The following is a 23,882-nucleotide window of genomic DNA, read 5'->3' as shown; positions in this document are numbered from 1 at the left end:
GAGCTGAAACCCATCTGAAGTGCATCCCAGCACAGTAGGTTCTCAGAGGCATCACCACCCCCATTTTTCCTCCCTCCCACCCCCCGCAGTCTCGCCCAGCTCCCTCAATCCCGTTACTCTGCCTGCCACTGGTCCAGCTCTCCAGATCTGCCACTTGGCATGTCCCCTCCAAATAGATGTCTAAATGCCTGCTTGCTCTTCTTCCATTGCTGGCCATGGCTTCCTTCCTGACCTTTCGTAGCAGGTGTGCTGGCTTTACTGTCACCGTCTCCCGCTCCTGCTTCTGGGCCCCTCTCATTGACTTATGTGAGATGCCCACTCCCCGAGTCTGGCCGTCAGACTGTCAGTCACCTCCCGTGCATCTGTTCCCTGAGGACTGTGTTCTGCAAGTGCTCTAAACGGCTCTGTATTTGCCTTGTTCATTCCTGTCTTCATTTCTTGGTTTATGCATTTTCTCCCTCCATCCCTACATACAGCCAGCCGAAGGTAGAGCAGTTCACACACACACACACACACACACACACACTGGTCTCCATTGCAGGTTCCTTGTCTCTTAATTAAACCTCTCCTGTGATCAAAAGCAGCCCAGCCCCACCTCTGCCCCCTCCTCCCCACTGGTAGGGATTGTGTTTATTTTAGGTGTGCCTGTTTCTCCCTATACTGAATCCAAAATGGCAGCCGCCGCTGGTTCCCCCATCACCAGCGTCTGTAGCCTTGCCCGAGGCAGAGCAGCATCCAGCGACTGTTTGTGGAATAGACGTCTACGTGTCCGTCTCCCTGCCTCCGTCCTCTGTAGGCTCTGAGCCAGGACCAGGTCTCAGCATGGGCCTGAAATGTGAGAATGAGCTCCGGCACCTGTCGGGGTCTGGAACGCTGACATTCGTGGGATCAGGCCTCGGGGTCTGAGTTGCTTCTCATTGGATTTGTTTTGACTGGGAATCCTGCTGCCTGTGTTTAAAACACAAACCCCCAGTGCTTTTCAACATTTGCAACCTCTGGGTAGGTGGGCGTTGCTTCCCGATCGGGAACTCTCTTCAAAATGGTGTTCAGTTTGCACATCAGCAAAGTCAAAGCCCTGCAGGAAGATGCTGCTGTTCTCTACGTTGGCTCTGGGCAGCAGCGGTGAAGCCCACCAGCGGAGAGGTGGGGCCAGGGCCCGCGGCAGAGTCGCACAGTCAACAATAACATGAAAACTGAGGCTAAGAGACCACCGCAAGCAATCTCTCTGGTTATGGGCAAAGCGCCAGAGAGCGTCGCTTCACGGGGCTGAGGGGTCAGCAGGCACCTCGCCAGGCTGGGACTGGTGCCCCTTGTAGGGCAGGCCCTGTGTCTGTCGGCCTGGCCTCTCCCAGAACCCAGCTCGTGTACTGGGCGTGGAAAACCCCATGATGGCGAGACTCCCGTTACTCACGTCGCCCTGCCCTTCTTCCTGTCCTTTGGTCTGAATTTCTTCAATATTCTTAGTGTGCCTGTGTTTTGATTAAAGCCCGTCTTATGGGCTGGGGTGGAATTTTGCACTGATAATGTCAGACTGGTGCTCCAAAAGTTCTAGATCTGTGGTCTGCAGATTGGGGGTGCTCAGCTTGTGTAGCATTGAGCGCGAAGGGGGGGCCCCGGTTTACCAGGCGGTCGCTCAGGGCGCTCCTCGGTCTCTCCTTTCCCCATAGTTCATTGTCTGGGTCTCCACAGTTGATGTTCTTACCCCCGCTGAGGGTTCTGGGAAGAGGGTGAGGGCCTGCTGAGGTCAGCATGAAGGTGACAGTGCAGCCATGCTGCTCAGTCCCCGTGCTCCTCGCCCGTCCTCCCCACCATGGAGCCCTGGTCTCACGCGTTGGTCTCTCCTTTCAGAGGTGTGAACATGTACGCCATGTTGACTGGGACCCTGCCCTTCACCGTGGAGCCTTTCAGCCTGAGAGCTTTGTACCAGAAGATGGTGGACAAAGAGATGAACCCCCTCCCCACCCAGCTCTCCACAGGTAACGCACCTGCTGCTCTCTCTGCACCCGGGGTCTCAGGGCGTCTGTCCTGCCTGGTGCAGGGGTACAGCAGTCCCCTCGCATGCACGGTAGGACACACAGCCCAAGGTCGTCCACTGATGCCTGCAACCCCACAGCGTGAGGGGCCCTGTACACACCTGTTCTGTGTTCTCCTAAACATACATTACTCTGATAAAGCATAAATAAGGAGAGATCCGTAGCAACAACCTAATGAAGCAGAACAGTGTACCTGGTAAGAGTTACTTACACCTATGAATTACTTATTTCTGGAATTCTCTATTTAACGTCTTTGGACTCTGGCTGACCGCTGCTGTGGATGGGGGTAGTAGCTACTGCGCTGGCTGTGTGGCCATGGAGTCCTGCCTCTCCCAGGACTTCAAGTGTCTTTCTGGCTTTGAAACCAGGTCTCAAGAGGTGGTTGGGTCCCGCCTCTCACAGCAGCCGCTGCCTTCATCCCTCCCCCTGCCCCCACTCCACCCTGTATCCATCCCTGTTGCATTGTCATCTCGAACCCCAGCCTCCTCCTGTTCTCCACCTGAAAGATCGTGGTAGGCATGGCTGTTTGGAGACTCGCCCTACTGTAGCGTTGACTCGGAAAGGGGCTGTGCCTTCTGGAGTCCCCTCGCTGGAAAGAAATGCGAGTTGCTTTCAAGTCAGGCCTGAGATTGGTTTTGTCGCTTGAGTTTTTGAGCAGTTCAAAAGGTTCTAAATAGGCCAGCGGTTCCGCGGCTTCCTTAGACTGAAGCGTCAGCTGTGTTTGGAGAAGTCCTCTGGCACTTCCCAGTTTGAACGCAGGTTTGGTTTTACAGCCAGTCAATTAGTACAATTTGATCTTTGGTTTGGTTTGCAACCCACTTCAGGCTCCTGGCCTCAGCTTGGCTTAGCCGGTCGTTCAATTGGCTCTTTAGAATAAACTCCGCCTCACCAAGATAAAGCTTGTGGGGGAAAAAATTCCTGAACTTCAGTTTCCGATACTGGCCTGGAATAGAACGTTTTCTTTTACGACTGCCACACACTTTACTCTCCAGTTTCTGAGGCATCCGTGCACAGATCCGGGATTGTTGCGTTTGCCAAGTGAGATCCCAGAAATGCACGCTTGTGTTGGAAACGCTGGATTCAGCGCACCCTCGCGCCTCTGTCAGGCAGAGCGTGCCGTCTGTCCTCGGGCAGACAGGCGTAGGATTTCTGCTCCGAGGGCCGTAGCTCGCGCAGCTAGGAAGTGCTCAATGGATTGCTAGGCTGGGGCCATGGAGCTTTCGTCGCGGTCCTAGGGTTGCACAGCGCCGGGAGACCTGCGCATACGTCCGTTCGCTCCCTGCGCGCCTTATTTGCATTCACTTTCTCTACGACTGCGTGTCATGCACCCGTAATGTGTGAGGATGTTCTGGGTGTCCGGAAGACAAAGCACACACCAGATTGTCTTGATCCTTGTCAAGTTTATCTATCAATGGGCAAGCAATGAGCAGATAAATGAGTGTCTTGATGTTCAGTGGTGTGAGTGCTCTAGAGAAAATAAATCAGGATAAAGAGATAAAGTCTTTCTAAACAAGATTAAAAAAATGTTTTTATTGTGTCATAATTGTAGATTCATACACAGTTGTAATAAGTAATCCAGATGGGGCTGGCGCTGTGGCATAGTAGGTTAAGCTTCTGCCTGTAGCGCCGGCATCCCATAGGGTCGCTGGTTCAAGTCCCAGCTGCTCCACTTCCACCAGCTCCCTGCTGTGGCCTGGGAAAGCAGCAGAAAATGGCCCAAGTGCTTGGGCCCTGCTTTTGCGTGGGAGACCTGGAAGAAGCTCCTAGCTCTGGCCGTTGCAGCCATTTAGGAAGTGAACCAGTGGATGGAAGACCCCTGTCTCTGCCTCTCTCTCTTTGCAACTCTGCCTCTCAAGCAAATAAATAAATCTTTAAAAAAAAAAAAAAAAGTAATACAGAGAACTCCACCCAGTTCCTCCACAACAGTTGTTTCGTGTTTAGCTAGTGAAATATCACCATTAGAAGATCAACATGGATGAGGTCTGTTGGCCTTATTCAGATGTTGCAAGGCTTATGTGTGCCCATGTGTGTTGGTGTTGATTTAGTTCTGTGCACTTTGATTCCACTTAGATCTCTGTGATGTCCCCACGGTCAAGCTGGGGTCCAGCTCCATCACGAGCTTCCCTGGTGCTGGCCTGGCCCTGGAGCCACAGCTGCCTACCTCCCTCCCACCCTCACCCCTGCCAGCAGCTCCTGTGTTCCACAACTCTGTAATTGTGGCATTTCAAGAATGCTGTGGCGGCACTTCAAAAAGTTCATAGAAAATGGATTAGAAGACAAGCTGGCTTTGGTGTGTGCAAATCCACGCCCGTGAGGAGTCTTCGCAGAGGTCATGGGAAATGCATATTATGAAAAGACTATGCATGTGCTTCAATTTTTTTGCTACCAAATATAAACTTGTCGCTTATTCCATTTTCTATGAACTTAACAAAAAAATATTTATTTACTTGAGAGGCAGAGTGAATGAAAGAGAGAGAATTATCCATCTGTTAGTTCACTCCCCAAATGTCTACAACAGCTAGGGCTGAAGTCAGGAGCCATGAACCCCATCTGGGTCTCCCATGTAGGTGGCAGGAAGTCAGGAGCCAGGAACCCCATCTGGGTCTCCCATGTAGGTGGCAGGAACCCAAATATTTGGACCATCATCCAGGTGCATTAGCAGGGAGCCGGATTGGAGCTGTGGAGAAGCCGGGACTCGAGTCAGGCGCTCAGATATGGAATGTGGGTATCCCAAGCGGGGGCTTAACTCACTGCACCCACTACTCTGAACTCTTTGAAGTACCCCCTATAACCCGTCCTTTGCAGGCTGTACTCAGTGATTTTTGATCGTGAAATTAAATTTACCCTTAAAGAAGTAAAATTGCACCCTTAAAGATGCTAGAAAGATTCCAAAGGCAACGCCAAGGGAGAAATACTAGACGTGCTCGAGGTGGTGCCGGCGTCCCCGGGGCCAGTGGCTCCGAGCAGACGCCTGCTCCTTCGGCCTTTGGCTCTGCACGTACTTGTCAGGGTGGATATTTGCATTCCTGCAACACAGGTGCCGTTGGGACTTGCCAAGCGTGAATTGCATTTCGAGACCTGATTTCCCAGGCAAGGAATCTAGTTCCCGCTTCACCTTTTTCATCAGGAAGGAGCGATATAAATCTCTCTCCTCAACCACAGCTTTAACCCTTTGTGCCAGGCCTCACGGGTGATACTGGCACAGGGGAGGGTCTCTGGGGATGGGGGGTGGATGGGTCTGGGCTGCCGACCTGGGTGATAAAGCTCAGGGCTGGGAACTGACCCAGCGAGGGAGGCCAGCTCTGTGCACCAGCTGCCAAGGTGGCCTAGGGCATCTGTTCTGTTTGTTTGTTTGTTTACAGACTGAGTGACTTCCGCTTTGGGCCTCAGCTGCTGCCCCTCTGACAATGCCTTGGTTTTCAAACCCTCTGCACCCCGTACCTCCACCCTTGTCCAACCCCACCTGGCTCCTGTTACAGTCCCCCATCACACCATCCATGTACATCTAGAAATGCTAGTGCTCCAGAAACAGGAGTCGCTGTCGTTAGATGGCCATGTCACACAGCCTGCAAGGTGGCCACTCCTTACCAACCTCCCCCGGGAGGAACCCGTGTCTCGGAGCTGGCCTGGCTGCAACCCTGATTCACCCACGTCCCCGGCACTCCTGATCCTCTGCTTGCTTTATTGAGCGTAAAAGGTGACCTCCCCTTCAAAGACTGGAGGCTATTATCAGTTGTATGTACGCCTTTGAGTTCTGAGTGACGTCAGTATAACTGAAAATAGACCAGTTTTAATGTGTTTCATTAACACACGTCTTTATTCACATGATCCTGTCACTCCTGTTTGTAATAATCACATCTGTTCTGTCTTAATATTCTTTTTCGATGAAGTCTAAAGAACTTGTTTTTAACTAGATTTGAGTTTTAAAAAAATGTGGCTTTATTACCCTGGTGAGTCTACGGAGCAGACTTCCAAAGAATCAGCCCACTTTGCTCTGATGTCCCTCGACAGTGTGGGCTTGGGGGCCGGGGGCTTCCAGTCTTTCTTCTAGACAGCTTCCCCTCGCATATCACAGAGGGGAGCATGCCTTGGTGGCCGTGGAATGCCGCAGACAGCGACCCCTCCTGCACCCGGGCGGCGGCGTGGCTGGTGCTAGGCAGACAGCAGCCACTGCATTCAGATGAGTAGGGCCGGGCGCCCTGAATTCCCCCGCTGGTGATGCAGAAGGAGAAGTGAGGGCCTCGTGAGGGCTGAGCCAGCGCTGGTGCGGATTTCCGGGAAAGCTCCCCCATCAGCCTCTAGCCCGGGAAGCAGCTTCCGGTGAGGAAAGATGATTAGAAGTGCAATGGCCCGGTGCCTCGGGACCCAGCCACGCAGTCCAGAGGTTGAGATGGACAGGGCTTTGCACTGCAGGCCCGAGTCCCACGGGCAGGGCGCCCTGGGTTCACACCCAACGGGCCTCCCCTTTTGGCCTCAGGGATTAGGGGTGTTCTGGAGCCTTCCACACACTTCTCAGAGCTCTTGAGGATGTCCTTAAAGTCCCTTTGGCTCTAGTGATGCATGTTTGTGACGTCCGACGACGAGCGGTTCTCCAGGAGAGAGATGAGCTAAAATGGCTTGTGCGTCAGCAGTTTGTGAGGATACAGAGCGCCTGGTTATGAAAACAGAGCAGCTGTGAGTGTGCATTTGGTTGTCTCTGGCTCCTCTGGTTAATCGCCCTGTGTTAGGCCCGGGTGTCCCCTGGGGGGCCGTGCAGGTGCTCTGCGGGTGGGTGACGGAGGTGTCTCGGGAAGCACTGTTAACCCAGCGGCCGTCCTGGTTTGGTTCCTTAAGTGCTCCTGGTTTTTCCCCTTTGGCCGATAAATGCCCCCAGTTAAGATCCGAGGACTCTTGCAAAGCACAGGTGTTGAGGGAAGGAAGACAGATTCCAGCAAGAGGAGCCTCTTTTTCTGGAGAGCTGCTGGGTGTTGAGAGCGTTGGAGAGCATTTTAGGAAAGTTTTATTTGGAGACCCAGCTTTAGAACTTACAGTACTCGGTGAACCTCATGACTGTGACGCCATCTACACATGTATTTTTATCCACTCCATTCTTTGTCTTTTTTAAATTGTTAAAACGATTTTTATCTTTGTTTGAAAGGCAGAGGGAGAGAGATAGGGCAGAGATCTTACACCTGCTGGTTTATTCCTCAGATGGCCAGGGCTGGGCCAGGTCACAGCTGGGGGCTCAGAACTCAATCCAGGACCCCACGTGGGTGGCAGAGACCCAAGTGCTTGAGCTCACCTGCTGCCTCCCAGGGTGTGCATTAGCAGGAAGCTGGAATTGAGAGCGAACCTAGGACTTGAACCCAGATACTCAGATTTGGGATGTTAGTGCCCCAAGTCTTATCTGCTGCACCAAGCACCTGCCCATGTCCTCTATATCCTTAATGGGAAGTGACCTGCTGTTGGCCTCATGAGCTGCATGAAACCCACCCTGGGTGAGTTCCCTGGTGGCAACACCTAGCAAAGATAGTTTCTCTTGAGTTGATTCTGGTCACAAAACTGGCCTCTTTTTTGATGGCCTTGCTTCTACCCTGCAGAGAATGGGCTGACATAAGGCCCATCAGTCTTTAAAGAACAGGATCACAATGACACCTTGAAGCCTACAAGAAAGTGAGACTTTTTATGTGTTTGCTCGCGCTGCCAGATTATCTTAGAAAATCGAGGGATAGAAACATTTGGGGACCATGCAAAATAAGATGCTCTTTTCAGGATGTATTACTTAGTATGTCTTTTTTTTTTGACAGGCAGAGTGGACAGTAAGAGAGAGACAGAGAGAAAGGTCTTCCTTTGCCGTTGGTTCACCCTCCAATGGCCGCCGTGGCTGGCGTGCTGCGGCCGGTGCACCGCGTTGTTCCAAAGGCAGGAGCCAGGTGCTTCTCCTGGTCTCCCATGGGGTGCAGGGCCCAAGCACTTGGGCCATCCTCCACTGCACTCCCGGGCCACAGCAGAGAGCTGGCCTGGAAGAGGGGCAACTGGGACAGAATCCGGCGCCCCGACTGGTACTAGAACCCGGTGTGCCGGCGCCACAAGGCGGAGGATTAGCCTATTGAGCCACGACGCCAGCTGTATTACTTAGTATGTTGTAAAGTGGATGTCATGCACAAAGCTACATAAGATTTTTTATATGGAAGATACGTTCCATTAATATGCCATAAAATGCCGGCACTGCGGCTCACTAGGCTAATCCTCCGTCTGAGGCGCCGGCACACCAGGTTCTAGTCCCGGTCGGGGCACCAGATTCTGTCCCGCTTGCTCTTCTTCCAGTCCAGCTCTCTGCTGTGGCCCGGGAGTGCAGTGGAGGATGGCCCAAGTGCTTGGGCCCTGCACCCGCATGGGAGACCAGGAGAAGCACCTGGCTTCTTCCATTGGATCAACGCGGTGCGCCAGCCGCAGCGGCCATTGTGGGGTGAACCAACGGAAGGAAGACCTTTCTCTCTGTCTCCCTCTCTCACTGTCTTCTCTGCCTGTCAAAAAAAAAAAAAATGCCATAAAATAAGAAATCATAGAATAAGAAAGCACACGGTGCCAGGCCCCAAGCAGACAGGATCTCTTCATTTCGAAGGACTCCCTGGCGTCTGTGTGTGCGTGAGGGCGTGCTCCGTGGGCTCAGCCTGAGCAGCCTGGCAGCCTGTGACCTTCCTGCACATTGTAAACATATTTGAACGCGACGTGCAGTTGTCTCTATTGTTGCAATCAGAAAGGATGCCAATGCCCTGCTTGGAGATGAACTGTCTTCTGTCTCTGGTGGCTTGAGCTGACAGCAGGTGCACTGTAAAAGCTTGCTCCATGAAAGGAGACCCAAGGCATTTTCAAAAACGGCTTGTGTCCAAAATAGAAGGAAAGAGGTCGCAAGGATGTGATGGTTTTGCCAACAGTGCCTCGTATCCTTTCCTTACGCACCAACTCCAGCCTGATGTGACCGCAGCAAACTGCAAAATAAAGACAGACGTTCTTGGCGCACACACACTCTGCCCAAGCAGCGCCTTGTGCACAATCTAGGATTGTAAAATGCGAGTCACCATCAGAGTTTGTTTAACCCCAGCAAGGGCATGTCACTCACAGGGGTCGCATGGGCCCGCTGGGCTTGACCAGGTGGGCACCTGGGTGCACCTTCAGTTGCCAGGGCGTGGGGAGGAAGTGGGTGGCTGTGGAGAGTGACTGGAGAAGTAGGACCTGAAAGCAGGACGCCCCTGGCCCCCTGAGGCTATGAGGGTCCCACGATGAGAGCTGGTCAGAGGGTGCGCTTTAGTCGCCTGTCCCCCTCTGAGCTTCCCTGTGGGCCCAGCAGCCTTCGTAGCGAACAAGCATCCGATGCTGCCTTTCTGTCGTCCCTCCAAGCCCATGACCAGAGCATCTCTGTGGCTCACCCGCGAGCAGTGAGGAAAACCCTGCGGGTTGTATGGGGAACTGCAGGGCTTGGGCCAGCCTGAACTAGGTCTTGCTTTATCACCTTGGCAGTTGCATTGCTTAGACTGGAATCCCCTCTGTGGTGACCAGAGGGTAATGGGATTTTAAAGGCAGGTGGAGCTCACCCCGGGCTCCATCGGCATAGAGCAGATCAGAAGGGGCGCCTCCGCGTGCGGCCCGCTCACTGGATGTGTTCTTGGCTCCCTGTCTTCCAGGAGCCATCAACTTCCTGCGCTCTCTCCTGGAACCAGACCCTGTGAAGAGGCCCAATATCCAGCAAGCACTGGCGAATCGCTGGCTCAATGAGAATTACACAGGCAAAGTGCCCTGCAATGTCACCTACCCCAACAGGTGAGTGGGACGCCCTCTCGGGCCAGGTGGCACGCACCCTGTGAGCATGCGTGGTTCCAGACAGGAAGCTGGGCACCACTCCAGGACAAGCCGCACCATCTCCCGGCTGCCCTTCCCCCACGCTGCACCCCAACGTCCACACGTGGGCCCATCACATCCCACAGGCCCATCACGGCGCAGGAGGGCAAGGATGGGTGGGGCCATCCCGTGTGGCCGTGTGGGGGACACCTGGCAGAGAGGAGTGGAGGCCAAAGTCCAGGCCACACACCCCTGACCAAGCCTTGCTCAGAGGGGCACCTCTGTTTAGTTCATGGGAAAGGGACCATTTACACAGGTGTGTGTGGGATGTCTGTCAGTGTGTATGTGCCTATGTATGTCTCTGTGTGTGGATCTGCCTGTGTTTACATACATGTACATGTGTCTGTATATATATAAGTATTATGTGTTTGTGTTGATGAGTATATCTGTATGTAATTGTGTGTTTATGAGTTTATGAGTATATGTGCATAAGTGTATGTTTTTCTATGAAGCGTATGTGAGTGTGTGTGAGTATATCTGGTTGTGACTACATTTACATATGAGTACATTGTGTGTGTGTGAGTATGTGTGTCTGGGTGTGCCTGCATTTAGTGTATGTATAAGTGTGTGTGTACACGTGAGTACGTGTGTCTAGTCTGCCTGTGTTTACATAGGTATGTTTACGAATATGCGTGTATCTATAAATGTGTGGCTGTATTTACGCGTGTGTGTGTGTATGTGTGTGTGCTGTGTGTGTGGTACAACCATGATCTCAGCTGCCGATGACGTCATACAGAGTCCCGTGACGCTGCCAGACCACTCCTTCTGCTGCTCTGGGTCCCCTGCCTTGACGTGTTGGGGCCCAGGGAAGGGAGACGGGTGCTGTGGGCTTCAGGCTGCACCTCCCTGGGCCGCGCCGTGAGGGTCTCTGCCGGCTTCCATAAGGACGTCTCTTCCAGACAGGACCCCCGGGCCAGGGGCGCTGTGGCCCAGTTTCTCCCCGTGGCAGTGGGCCTACGGAAAGCACGCCCTGTCCCTCTGTGGTCCTCACCTGGTGCGCGGCCTTCTGTGCTGCCCAACCGTGGGGCCTCTAGAACTCGTATGGCGAACACCTGGCTGCAGAACCTCTGGGCTTGGAACCCCTTTTCCTCTTCCTTCAGACTGAGGGGGCCCTGCACAACCGACCAGGCCCAGAGTGGGGATGAGAAAAGCCCCGATCAAGGGACTCACAGACGAGAGAGGGTGGGGGAGGAGGTGTCCTCTGGGGCTGTATTTTCAGGATGCCTGAGAAGATGCAGAAACATTCCCCGAGGCTTACCCACAGGGCTGAGTTCTAGGGGGAGCAGTGAGAGCCGTCCAAGGTAGGGGTTCTCGCAGAACCCAAGGGGCTGCGGGCTCTGCATCCACACCCATGGCCCTGGAGGTGTTGGCTTCTCTCCGTTGCCTTCTAGAATTCTAGCTTCTGGCTCATGGGGGTAATGGGAGCAAACCTGGGGGGACTTAGGTTACCCAAGGAACCTGGAAATAGAAGAGCTTTTCCACCAGCAACTCAGTTTTCGGAAACACACACCGGCTGAGACAGAAAGCAGAGCTGGGGGCCGTGCCTCCTGCCCAGGGCACCTGCCCAGGAACACAGCACACAGGTGCTCTGCTAAAGGAAGAGGCCCCGGGGGGATGTCTCCAGCTCACCGGCTGTGTCTTCACCCACAGACAGTCGTGACGTAACAGCTCGTTCTGTAGCATCCACACACCGTTGTAGCCACGCTTTGGAGATTAAAACCTAAATTCAGATTCCTGTGCTGGTTTTGCCGGATTGGCCATTTCTGCATTTGGATTTGGTCAGAAGGGTGTGGGCTGCTTACGCAGCTGCGGGGGCTGTGAAAATGGTGACGCTCTTCTATCTTAAAGGAAGCATCAGTTCTGGGTCTTCTCTCTGTGGAAGACCCAGTGCATTCCCATTGCACGAGAGGCAAATCCGTGGTCAGTTGTAGATCATGAAGCCAGATTTCTAAACTGCTGTGGGAGGCCCATGTGGGTCACAATCCTTATTTTGAGAAAATACTTATTTTTATGGCGAGAAATAGATTTTTGACCATTTTCCTGTTTTGATAAAATGAAAAAGAATGTGCAACCAGAGAAGGGAATCTTTTCTTTTCGTCTTAGAGTTTCGCAACAAAGCGAGTACCAGATTTAAGTGCTTTTGGGTGTCGCTGATGTTTTCCTTTTGGGAAAAGAAAAAGTAGAAGTAAAAGCCATGGCTTTACACTACCCTCCTGGGGCATCAGCTGGGCCTCTGAGTCGATCCCCAACAGGCTGAGTGGCAAATAGCTTTCGAGGCCCATGTTTTGCAGTAAATGCCCGTGCTGGTCAGTCGGCAGGGGTTCGCTGGGTGCCTGGCTCTGCACCCCAGTCTAGGTGCGGATGTCTCTGCAGAGCCCAACTCCTGACTCCAGTGCCTCTTCCTGTCTCCCCACAAGGGCCCCGGGCAGCTCCCACCTCTCCAATCAGCACAGGTACACGGGTAACACAGGACAGAATTAGACCAGAGGGGTTGAAAATGGATTTAATGTGATTTTACTTAGTTCCCATTATATGCAGTGTCCTGGAACATTTTACCATCCTCTGTGTTATTGCAGACACGCAGAGATGACACAGATTCACAATGATGGTGCAAAGCACCAAGTATGGCCAGCGTTGCAGGGAAGTGTTTCAGACACACATAACTGTCGGTCAGGAGTCAGCTGACCACCTGTGCTTTGGGAGGGCGCCCCTGTATCAGATAACATCAGGCAGAAGTGGTGTTTCTGTTGCTCACCTCCCAGCCCTAGCCCTGCCCAGCGACTCACACCTCTGGGGCACCTGCTCTTGGCAGAGGGTGTGGCCATTGTGTATCACTGTAGGCTGCTCTGGGGTTGGATCATGGGTGTGACCTGAGTGGTCAAGGGCTGGGTTATAGGCGTGACCTGATTGGCCAGGGGTTAGATCATGGGTGTGGTCTGATTGGACCAGGGGCAGGGCCGTACCCACACCAGAATTACTAGGTATTTTCCAACAGCCTGCACCTTCTGTGTTAAGTGTTTTCTCGAAAAAAAAATTTTTTTTTGAGAGGCAGAGTTAGAGAGAAAAAGACCTTCCATCCACTGGTTCACTCCCCAGATGGGCACAGTGGTCAGGGCGGGGCCAGGCCAAAGGCAGGAGCCAGGAGCTTCATCCGAGTCTGCAAGTGGACGCAGGGGCCCAAGCACTTGGGCCGCCTTCTGCTTTCCCAGGCAAATGGGCAGGGGGCTGAATCGGAAGTGAAGCAGCCGGGGCTCAAACCGACCCAGACATGGGATGCCGGGGCTACAGGCAATGGCTTTTACCCGCTACACCGCAGCGCCGGCCCCCATTTCTCTTTTTTAAATAAACATGCTATTAACATTGTTTACACTCGTTCCAATCCCCTTCCCACTCATTATCTAGAGTTTGTAATTTGGTAGCAAACGAGAGAGAGGAAGGCTGGTTTCATTGTTTGCTGGCTGGGTCTGTTGTTTATGTTTTTGGACAGCACGTAGTCCAGTCTATGGGAGGGAGAGCCAACGCCCACGGATGGCGGACAGTGGTTGGTGGTTAGCTTTGTTCCTGGCACCCCTAGCCACTGGCCCTGTGACGGGGCAAGTGCGTCTCCTCGTCTTTGTAGCGATGGCGTCACAGCCAGGGCTTCTCTGGGTGTTGTGGTCCTCAGCCTCTCTGCAAAGGGCCCCCTCGGGGTCTCTCCTGAGGCACTTGGAGGGTTCTAATGACACCGCCCCCCAAGGCCACTGTGCTCTCTCCCTCAGCAACCTCGGCTGACGGCCAGTTCCCTGTCACCGCTCGGCGTGGCTCTAAGAGGCGGTGAGAGGGGAGGTGTGCACCCAGACCCAGCGCCAGGCTGCCCAGGCTTTAACTCTGGGACTGCCACTTTTTAAAGATTTTATTTAAGGGTCAGAGTTACAGACAGAGAGAGAGAAAGAGAAAAAGTCCTTCCATCCGCTGGTTTATTCCCCAAATGGCTGCAATGGCTGGATCTGGGCCGATTTGAAGCCAGGAGCCAAGAACTTGTTTGGGATCCCCCATGCAGGTGTAGGGGCCCAAGGACGTGGGCCATCTTCCACTGCTGTCCCAAGCCATAGCAGAGAGCTGGATTGCAGAAGGAGCAGCTGGGACTCGAACCGCTGCCCATATGGGATGCCGGCACTGCAGGCAGTGGTTTAGCCCACCACGCCACAGCGCTGGCTCCTGAATGGTATTTCTCTGATGTTTTGTCCCAAGAAGCTTCCTTTCCCATCCAAGAGGGCAGGTTAAGTGTGGGCTCCGCCCACGGCAATGCACACGTTTTAAGGAAATAATGTCTAATTGTAAAGAAATCAGGGGACCTTGGGGAGCTGGAGTATGATCTGAGCGCTAGGGGATACTAGGGAGTTCATCGGTACAGCAGGGACAGGTGAAGGCCAGTCACACAGTTCCCACCACGCCTCTGTAATCGTGCAGGGGGCGGGGAGCGGGCCGTGCCGGCGGGGTCTCTGCCACCGTGCCTCCGAGCCTCTCTGAAGCTGGAGAGGTGACGCGGTGTCTCCCCACCTGGCAGGATTTCTCTGGAAGACCTGAGCCCCAGCGTGGTGCTGCACATGACGGAGAAGCTGGGCTACAAGAACAGCGACGTGGTCAACACGGTGCTCTCCAACCGCGCCTGCCACATCCTCGCCGTCTACTTCCTCCTCAACAAGAAGCTGGAGCGCTACCTGTCGGGGGTAAGCCGGCCCCTGGAGGGAGCCTCCGCCCTCAGACCGCCGCTGGGCGACACTTGAGCCCAGCTGCTGCTTTCCTAACGGGAGCCTGAGTTTCCAGAATGCGGATAGAGTAGCAGCCGAACCCGCTGCTCGGGTGGCGCCTTTTGTCTGCGGTTTTTTTTGAAATATTCTCCCACGAGCGAAGCCCCGGCTAGCGTGGGAGGATTGGGGGGGAGGGAGGGCGGGGCTTCAAGCCTCTTTTTCCTTCCGCTTCTCTGTTGTATTTTTATTTATTTATTTTTAAGATTTCTTTATTTATTTGAAAGAGTTAGACAAAGAAGGGACAGAGAGGTCTTTCTTATCACTGGTTCATTCCCCAGGTGGCCACAATCATTGGTGCTGGGCCTGGCCGGAGCCAGGAGCTTCTTCCAGGTCTCCCATGCGGGTGCAGGGGCCCTAGCACTTGGGCCATCCTCCACTGCTTTCCCAGGGCATGAGCAGAGAGCTGGACTGGAAGTGGAGCAGCCAGGACTTGAACCGGTGCCCATGTGGGATGCTGGCACTGCAGGCAGAGGCCTAACCTACTACACCGTGACCCCATTGTCTTTTCAGTGTGCTGCCACCTCTTAGCTCTGTGGGGCATTGGGGATTTCATATTCATCTCTACAGGATGGCACACGAGGCGGGTGTTCGGCACAGTGGCTAAGACACGGCCCTTGTCAGGTTGCCACGGTTTGACTCCTACTTCTACTCCTGATTCCAGCTTCTAGCAGATGTGCATCCTGGGAGGCAGCAAGAGATTTTTTTCTCTTGGGTACCGCTTGGGAACCTGCTGTTCGTGTGGGGGACCTGTATGAATTCTAGGCTCCTGGATCTGCCCTGGCCCAACCCCAAATGTTGTAGGTATTTGGGGAGTGAACCAATGGATAGAAACTCTGTCTCTCTGCCTTTTTTTTTTTTTTTAAAGATTTATTTATTTATTTGAAGGCAGAGTTACAGAGAGGCAGAGACAGAGAGAGAGAGAGATTGATCTTCCATCCTCTGGCTCATTCCCCACATTGCTGCAGTGGGCGGAGCTGTGCAGATCTGAAGCCAGGAGTCAGGAGCTTCTTCCAGGTCTCCCACATGACTGCAGGGGCCCAAGGACCTGGGCCATCTTCTACTGCTTTCCCAGGCCGTAGCAGAGAACTCGATCGGAAGTGGAGCAGCCAGGACTCAAACTAGAGCCCATATGGGATGCTGGCACTGCAGGTGGCGGCTTTACCCATTATGCCACAGCGCCGGCCCCTCTCTTTGCCTTTTAATAAATTAAAAAGTGAAACAAAAAGCATATGGTGCATGAGAAAAGCCACTGCTTGAATTTACGCCCCCAGATTATAACAACAGGTTACCCCTCACTAGCTGGATCATGGCATCTTCCCTCCGACTGCGTGGGGAAGTTCATGTCCCGTGTCCTGTGTGAGACACAGGGGAGAGCCCCACCGCATGGGGTGGATAGTGAAACCCTGATAACCCCGTCCTCATCCTCATCCCTGTGGACCTGGGTAAGGGGATCAGCACGCTTCCATATCTAGTTTTGACTTAATCATCTCTCTCCAAATGGACAACGGCTTAAAATAAATTCTGCAAAGAAACCTGGTATCTCTTTTCTGTTGCTGTAACCAAATCGCACAGAAGGGATACTCTATATAGAAAAGGGGTTTGTTTGACTCACAGTTCTGGAAGTTCAGGAGCTTGGTGCTGGCACCTGTTCAGCTTCTGGTGAGGGCCTCCTGGCTGCGTCGGAACACGACAGAAGGCAGGAGAGAGCTCAGGAAGCCAAATGGATCATTTAAGAAAATTTTTTTTAAAAATTTTTATTTATTTGAAGCACAGTGAGACAGAGACACAGACAGGGATCTCATTCCTCAGGTGCCTGCAGTAGCTAGGACTGGATCATGCTGAAGCCAGGAGCCTGGAGCTCAGTCCGGGTCTCCAGTGCGGGTGGCACGGACCCAAGCATGTGAGGCGTCACCTGCTGCCTCCCAGAATGGACATTAGCAGGAAGCTGGAAATGGGAGTAGAGCAGAGACTCAGACCCAGGCACTCTGGTAAGGGATGTAGCCCTCCCGAGTGGCACCTTAACTGCCAGGCCATATGCCTGCCTTGTGAACTTCCACTCCCACGAGAACTAACTCCTTCTGGAATGATGCTAATCTGTTCATTGAGGGTGGAGTCCTCATGACCTAATGACCTCTCGTTAGACTTTGCCACTAGGCACTGGCAAATTAAGAATGAAGTTTCCAACACAAGGCCTTTTGGGGGTGCTTGCAAACCATAGCAACTGCGTATAGAGCCGTGCGTTATTCTACATGCAGCTACTCCTGCTTCCGCTCTGAATGGGGGTGCTGATCAGATAGAACAGGAAGTCAGCCAGCGAAATACAGAATTGGCAGGAAGCCCATCTGAAACCCGATTATGTATCCACTTACGTGACCTTGGCCATGACCTTGAGGCACCTTGAGATTGATCGTGTGTAATTGTCGCTGCTAGGAAGACATTTAGAATCTGCAACTTGAGGACAGACGTCTGGAATTTTTTCAGGGCTATTCAAAGTCACGTGACAACACAATGTGTCACGAAATTTCACCAAATAACAGCTTTAGAAACCTTTTCTGGAGCATGGCATTGTGGCATACTGGGTTAAGCCACCACCTGAGACGCTGGCATCCCCTATGGGTACCAGTTCATGTCCCGGCTGCTCCACTTCTGATCCATCTCCCTGCTAATGTGCCTGGGAAAGCAGTGGAGGATGGCCCAAGTCCTTGGGCCCCTGCACCCAAGTGGGAGACCCAGAAGACGCTCCTGGCTCCTGACCTCAGCCTGGCCCACCCCCTGCCATTGCAGCCATTTAGAGAATGAACAAGCAGACAATCTCTATTTTCTGCCCCTCTTCCTCTTTAATTCTTTCTAATAAATAAACAAATTTCTTTGGAGGCGGGGGACTCTTCTGAGATTTCCACATTAGGGTAAGAGGTGAAAATCCACCTGCAGGTGGGGTAATGATGTTCTCCCTTCCATGGCAGAAATGCCCAAAATAACACCCAGAAGACGAGATGGTCAGGGTGTGTCTCCTGTTAGCAAATAGGTTTGGGAGATGTATAGAAAACATTGATGAGTATTTGAAAAAGCTTGATAGGAGGTTTGTTAAACTGTCGGGCGGAAGTACAGATGTTTCCAAGCTGACTCAGCGTTGGCTGTGTGCTCGATTTTGCTTCAGCAAGAAATTATCCCCAGAATTCTGTTTTTCTTGGTGAGCCACCAAAGGAAAGCTGCACGTGAGAAATGTTCTCAGCCGGAAAAGATTTTGAAAATAAGAACGGTGTCCTGGGAAAATGTGCTTTATGTAAGCTGTGATGGGGCAGACATGTAGCTGGGAGGCTGGGTTTCAGAGGTGCTGTCCCTGTCACCGTGTCACTCTTTGGAAAGCTGCTGTCAAACCCAGGAAGGCCGCACTGGGGGTACGTGTATGCGTTGGTCTGTTTTCTGTTGCTATGACAAAGCACTGAGTGTGGGTCACTGCATCAGGAAGAGAGGTTTGGTTAGCTCAGTCGTGGAGACAGGAAGTCCAACACTGGGTGGCCCCGTCTCTTGGACCTCAGGATGGAGCCCCGATGGCTGCATTACCACGTGCAGAGAAGCCGAAGGGAAACTGGGCGTGTGCAGAAGGGCTCACGTGTGGGGTGGCCGCACAGCTCACTCTCGTGAGAACTGACTCGCTCCTGGCGACCAGCGTTCATCCCATCATGAGGCTGGAGCCTTGTGGCCTAATTGCCTTCTCTTAGAGCCCTCCTTTAGAGATTCCACGTGGGGAACCCAACTTCCAGCACCAGACCCTTTGGAGAAGCACTCCAGCCACATCCAGACCCCGGCGTCATGATTTGTGTTGTTTTATTAGGTGCCAAGGAGAGGGTGGGAAAGTCTTCCACCACTCAGCAAAATTCTCTTTGCTAACCATGAGCAGCTTAAAAGACAATATGTTGGACTTAAAGCTGTTTCTCGTTTCTCTCTCCTTTTTATTTTTTTAAAGATTTATTTATTTATTTGAAAGGTAGAGTTACAGAGAGGCAGAGAGACAGAGAGAGGTCTTTCATCTGCTGGTTCACTCCCCAAATGGCAGCAATGGCTGGAGCAGGGCTGATCCGAAGCCAAGAGCTTCTTCCGTGTCTCAATGGGCCCAAGGAGTTGGGCCATCTTCTGTTGCTTTCCTAAGCGCATGAGTGGGGAGCCGGATTGGAAGTGGAGCAGCTGGGACTCGAACCAGTGCCCATATGGGATGCCGGCACTGCAGGTGGTGGCTTTAACCACTACGCCACAGCGCCAGCCCCTCTCATTCCTCCTTTATAAGATGATCATAGATCCTGAGTTTGTTTCTCACCCTTTTAAATTTGTACATAAACACACGTACTATTTAGGTGCCTGCTCACAACTTTACAGGGGCTCAAGGCCAGGCCATTTGGAGACAGTGCTGCTAGAAAGTTAATGAGCGTTTACATTGTTCTCAAGCAAGAGAAAGACAAGAGGATTAACACCTCGAATTCCTGTTTCAAATGAAATGTGTTTTGGTGAAGCATCAGGTTCATGATGTCATGCATTTAATGAGAGACATTGCTACTCTCCTAAGTTAGAAATCAGACATTCGTCTCCTGGCAAACCAGTGCTTTGGGTGCTGACCAAGGAAGCTGGAGGGATCCTAGTTTTTAAAGCAGTTTCCCACGGCTGCTTCCATGTTTACAGGTACACATTCTGCTCGTTCAGGATGTTTTTACGCGATGGCGCAGCTCCTCTCCAGCCAGAGAGACCTTCTGTCTGAAGCCCCCGGCTGTGTCATGGCTTGTCTGGGTGTCTTGCCATCTGCTCTATTTCTGCTCCTCCGCTTTGCCTAACGCCGGGTTTCAAGGGTGGCGAAGCTGCACACGGCTTTGTTGAGAACGTTTGCTGGACACTCAGGGACGCAGCGCTAACTGGAGACGGTTTTTACGGGGCTGTGTGTGTCTTGCGTTCAGCTCTTCAGTCGCGGGGCGGACCTGGTCTGAGACCGTACCCCAGCTGATGACTGTTTTCAACCGCAGAGCGTGTATCTCTGCAGGCAGCCACAGCTGGTCTGCTCAGTGGTTCGCACACCGGTTAATTTAGTCGCCCTGTATGTGCTGTCCCAGTTATGAATCTTCCCAAGCAATTACTAACAACCCGTGGGTAATGTTGAACTCCAACCTAATGAACCAGAGCATGAGTGATGATGCATTTGTTCCTTGTCATTTCTCCCCTTCTCCCTTGGTTCCCTCTTTTTAAAAACTGGGAAATAGATGCAAATACTTTAAATTTGAGAGCCTGTACGGGCATCCCTTAACTATTGGCTGTTGAGAAATGAATCAGTCATTTCATTTCATCTGGGTGGTGAGTGTGTTGTGTGTGTGCACACACATGCACACTTGCTATTTTAAATTAAGCAAACAAGTAAATCTGTATCCTATCTAGTGGCTCAATAATGTAAGTCCTTCCCTGCTCTTCCATTTGGTTTCTTCTTTCACACTTTTTTTTTTTTAATTTTATTTATTTGAAAGGTAGAGTTACTGGGGAGCAGGGAGAGGTGGGAGAGGACAGACATAAAGAGAGGTCTTTCATCCACTAGTGCACTCCCCAAATGGCTGCAACCGTCAGGGCTGGGCCAGGCTGAAGCCAAGTTCTTCTGGATCTCCCCCATGGGTGCAGGGGCCCAAGCACTTGGACCATCTTCTGCTGCCTCTCCCAGGCACATGAGCAGGGAGCTGGATCGGAAGTGGAGCAACCGGGATACACACTGGCACCCATATGGGATGCTGGCGCGGTAACTTCATCTGCTATGCCACAACGCCGACCCCTGCTTTCACAAAATTCATTGCATGGATGAGAGAACTGAGGCCCGGCAGGGAGCAGTGACCCGCCCGTGGTCAGCAGGCCCTTTGCTGACAGAGCCTGTACCAGGAGGGCTCGCCCCACGCTGCAGGCCACGCCGGGATGAGCCTGCCCGGCGATTCACTGGCTTGCCAACTTTTTGCCGCACTTTGTCAGCCAGGCTCAGGTTTAAAAATTAATGACTACTTAATGGACGGCTCTACTTCCTGAGAGTTAAGCCATGCCTTTTCCTCCCTTCTCTGGCAGAAATCCGACATCCAGGACAGCGTGTGCTACAAGACCCAGCTCTACCAGATAGAGAAGTGCGGGGCCACCAAGGAGCCCTATGAGGTGAGTGACCCTGAAGCAGAGCCTAGGGTCCCTGGGAGTGGATCTGTGTCAGGGCCATGGTGGAAAGGAAACCCGGCTACTGAGGGGCGTGGAAGCGGCGAGAGAGCTGGTGTGCAGCCGAGCCGCCATTGCTGTCTGCAATCCATAGCTCCCCCTGTGGCCACATGCGGGTCGCCAGGAGTGTTTCGACCCCTGGAAGCCGAGGCCACAGCTCAGAGCAATTGCATCCACTCTCAGGAGGCGGCCCTTGGGTGTCAGACTTTGTTAAAGTTCTCGGGATGGGTCCAAGGAGGAGAAACAAAGGGTAGACCTGGCCGCTTGGAAGTGCTGTTGGGTGGGCATGGGAAGGAGAGGCAGGTGAGGAACGGGCCAGGTTCTAGTGAAAGCGAGCCTTGCTAGTGGGTGCTCCCGGGCTCTTAGCCAGGGCACTGCTCAGGGAACATTTAGTAATGACGCGTGTCCCATGGCAAATTGTCACAGCTTTGGAGCCCCAATACCTGGTCGTAAGGAGATGGTGTCTGTGGATTCCAGATGGAGGGCTGGGGGGCTGGGGGTCCTGGGCTCTTCTATCACCTTGACCCAGGTGAGCTCTTTGTCCCCAGGAGGCCTGCTCGTGTGCCCTGGGTCCTCCTGCCACAGTAGTATTTCCCAGGACAGCCAGGAATGTCTTCGTTTGACGAGACTGCAAAGGGACCCCCCTCCCTGCCAGCACTGTTCCCACCCTGACTCCCTTGCCACGCCCACCACTGCAGGAGGTTCTTCTGTGGGGTCCATGCCTGCCTGCCATGCAGTGTATGTGGTACCTGGCACTGTCCTGGGCTCCATCAGTACCAGGCTGGCAGGTGCCACGCATCAGTGTGATAGGAGCACGGGAGAGGGGCAGGTCCAGGGGCAGATGGAGGCAGCAGCTCAAAAGGCAGCGAGGGGTGGCCAGGGAGAGGATGGGGGTGGGGTGGGGGGGGCATGGGAACTGAAACTATCAGCAGAGTGGGCTGAGCAGTGGCTGGCTGGAAGCTGTGAGGGAGAAGAGCTTTGTAGTAGTAGAAAGGGCCGGAGAGAGGGGGCATGGATTGGAGGGTCCCAGGCATAGGGGACGCCAGGAGAGGGAATGCTGTCCCCTGTCAGTGACTCTGGCCATCAAAGGAGAGCCCAGAGTGCAGAGAAGGATGCGCTGGGGTGGAGAAAGTCAAGGTGGGGAATGGGATGGCGAATGCCAAGGTCCTGACCTTGACCTCAGGCCAGACGCCTCCCTGCTGTGAGACCTGCTGCAGGGGGCGGGGTGGGGACATCCCCAGGGACAGCCCCTCACTGAGATCTGCTGATTTGGCCCCTAAGCCCCTCGGCACCCACTGCGCCTCCATCCACATCCCGAGCCACCCTGCCCCTTCGCTTGGACCCCTGCTGGGGCCACCTCGTTGGTCCCCCTCCTCCCTGTGGCCGCTCCGAGCCATCTGCTCCACACGGCAGCTGGAGCCAGTGGTGTCTCCAGGGTGAGGCTGCTCTGGGCGGTCCACTCGGCTCCTTCTCCTGCCTGTGTCCCGGCCCCACGCCCACGGCACACTCAACCCTGCCACCTTGCTGTGGCACCTGCACATGCTGTTTCCTCTTCTGGAATGTTCCCCCCACGCCTCCCTCCTGAATCAGTAACTGTGTCCCTTTTGAATCTCGAGATGCGGTCAGCCCATCAGGGTCCCCGCTGTCTCCTGGCCTCTACCCGGGGCTCCTGTCCCCGTGTCACACTTCATTTTGCATTCTGGAGCTTGTCCCATTCATGGTTTTCATTTCTTTGGACATTACTTGACCACCGTCTCTCTCACTGGGACTGTGTTCCTCGGGCCTCTCCCGGCACCCCTAGGGGCTCTCGATGCCTGGTGGGCACCAGGTGATCAATAAATATTTGCTAACAAAGCAAATGGAAGAATCTGGTGTACTTTGCCCTGTGTCTCAGAGAATACGTAGAACCAGGACAAGCAACTGGAGAAGGTGGAACAGTCCAGCTGGGACCCCTGGCTTGATTAAACAAGGGGGCCACCTGCAGCACTGTGCACAGGTGGCACGGTCATCCCCCCGCCCCCCGTGGCTGCACCTTGAAGCAGGCAGGTCCCCTCTGGGCATGCGCACTAAGGGTAGCCACCCGGCCTGGAGTCCAGAACCCGCTGTTTGTCTCCTTTGCCTCCTGGTTTGTGTTTGACCCTTTAGGGTCTCAAATAATAGCACAGACGTAGCCACTGAGTGCCCTCTCTCTGTGCCGTAAGTGGCCTGTCAGTCCCCTTGCTTGTGCCTGTGAGCGTGCAGCCCTCACACCGAGCCTCAGAGCCGTGGTGTCTGGTGGGAGAGGAGCCCCCTCTTCATCCAGACACTTCCCAGAGGATGGCTTCGCTTGGCCTGAAAACCCCTGGTGTGTGCGTGAAGCATTTGTTGAGCTATGGAACAGTTAGGATTTAAATAGGAACGCTAATGGCCAAACGGTGCTTCGGTTTCTAGGATCCATTTGTTTTCTCCAAACTGCAGTGATGCTTCTGCTAATTAAATTACAGCTATTACCAGATTAGCCAATTTGTCTCTGTTGAAACCTAGAAAGTGGAGCAGGGCTCGTTAGAAGCCGCAGTCAGGCAGTCTGAGGGGTCCCGATTCACAGTGGGGGCTGCTCAGAGCCCCTGGCCCGGCCCGGGAGGCACCCGTGCGTCCAAGTGCGGGCAGAGGGGCAGAAGGAGGGCGGGCAGGAGTTTCTGGCGTGTGCAGGCTCACGGGGGTGTAGCTCAGGGTCTGAGTCCTCCCTGGGGCTGTCAAGCTGTGTCCCAGGCACCGAGTACAAGCAATGGCCTCTTTGTTCCTGCCCACGCAGTTCTCTTTATCCTGGGGGACAAAGGAGCTGAATTAAGTTGCGGAAAATGCCCCTCTGCGGATTGCGGTGTGGGGAGTTTGTGACTTCACCGTTTCCTTTGTCCCATCTTCCTGTCAAAGGCAGAGAATGTGTCTGTCAAAGTGGGGCGTGAATCCCATCCGAGAGCACCTCTCC

At 53.5% G+C, this 23,882-nt stretch overlaps 1 protein-coding gene across 4 annotated transcripts in view; it reads left to right on the top strand.

The window, feature by feature from the left end:
- Window positions 1-23,882, top strand: part of HUNK (hormonally up-regulated Neu-associated kinase) — a 106,577-nt gene that overhangs the window by 69,852 nt on the left and 12,843 nt on the right. For all 4 annotated transcript variants that reach the window (XM_051859489.2, XM_051859488.2, XM_070071879.1 and 1 more), the window contains exons 5-8: window positions 1,849-1,976; window positions 9,698-9,833; window positions 14,458-14,620; window positions 20,780-20,863. In XM_051859489.2, the coding sequence (XP_051715449.1) occupies window positions 1,849-1,976; window positions 9,698-9,833; window positions 14,458-14,620; window positions 20,780-20,863 (511 nt within the window). The remainder of the gene's footprint in view (window positions 1-1,848; window positions 1,977-9,697; window positions 9,834-14,457; window positions 14,621-20,779; window positions 20,864-23,882) is intronic.

The sequence above is a fragment of the Oryctolagus cuniculus genome, chromosome 4 (assembly GCF_964237555.1).
Source record: "Oryctolagus cuniculus chromosome 4, mOryCun1.1, whole genome shotgun sequence".
Taxonomy (NCBI): domain Eukaryota; kingdom Metazoa; phylum Chordata; class Mammalia; order Lagomorpha; family Leporidae; genus Oryctolagus; species Oryctolagus cuniculus.
Note: the sequence above shows the minus strand (reverse complement) of the source record. Positions and strands in the feature narration are given on the sequence as shown.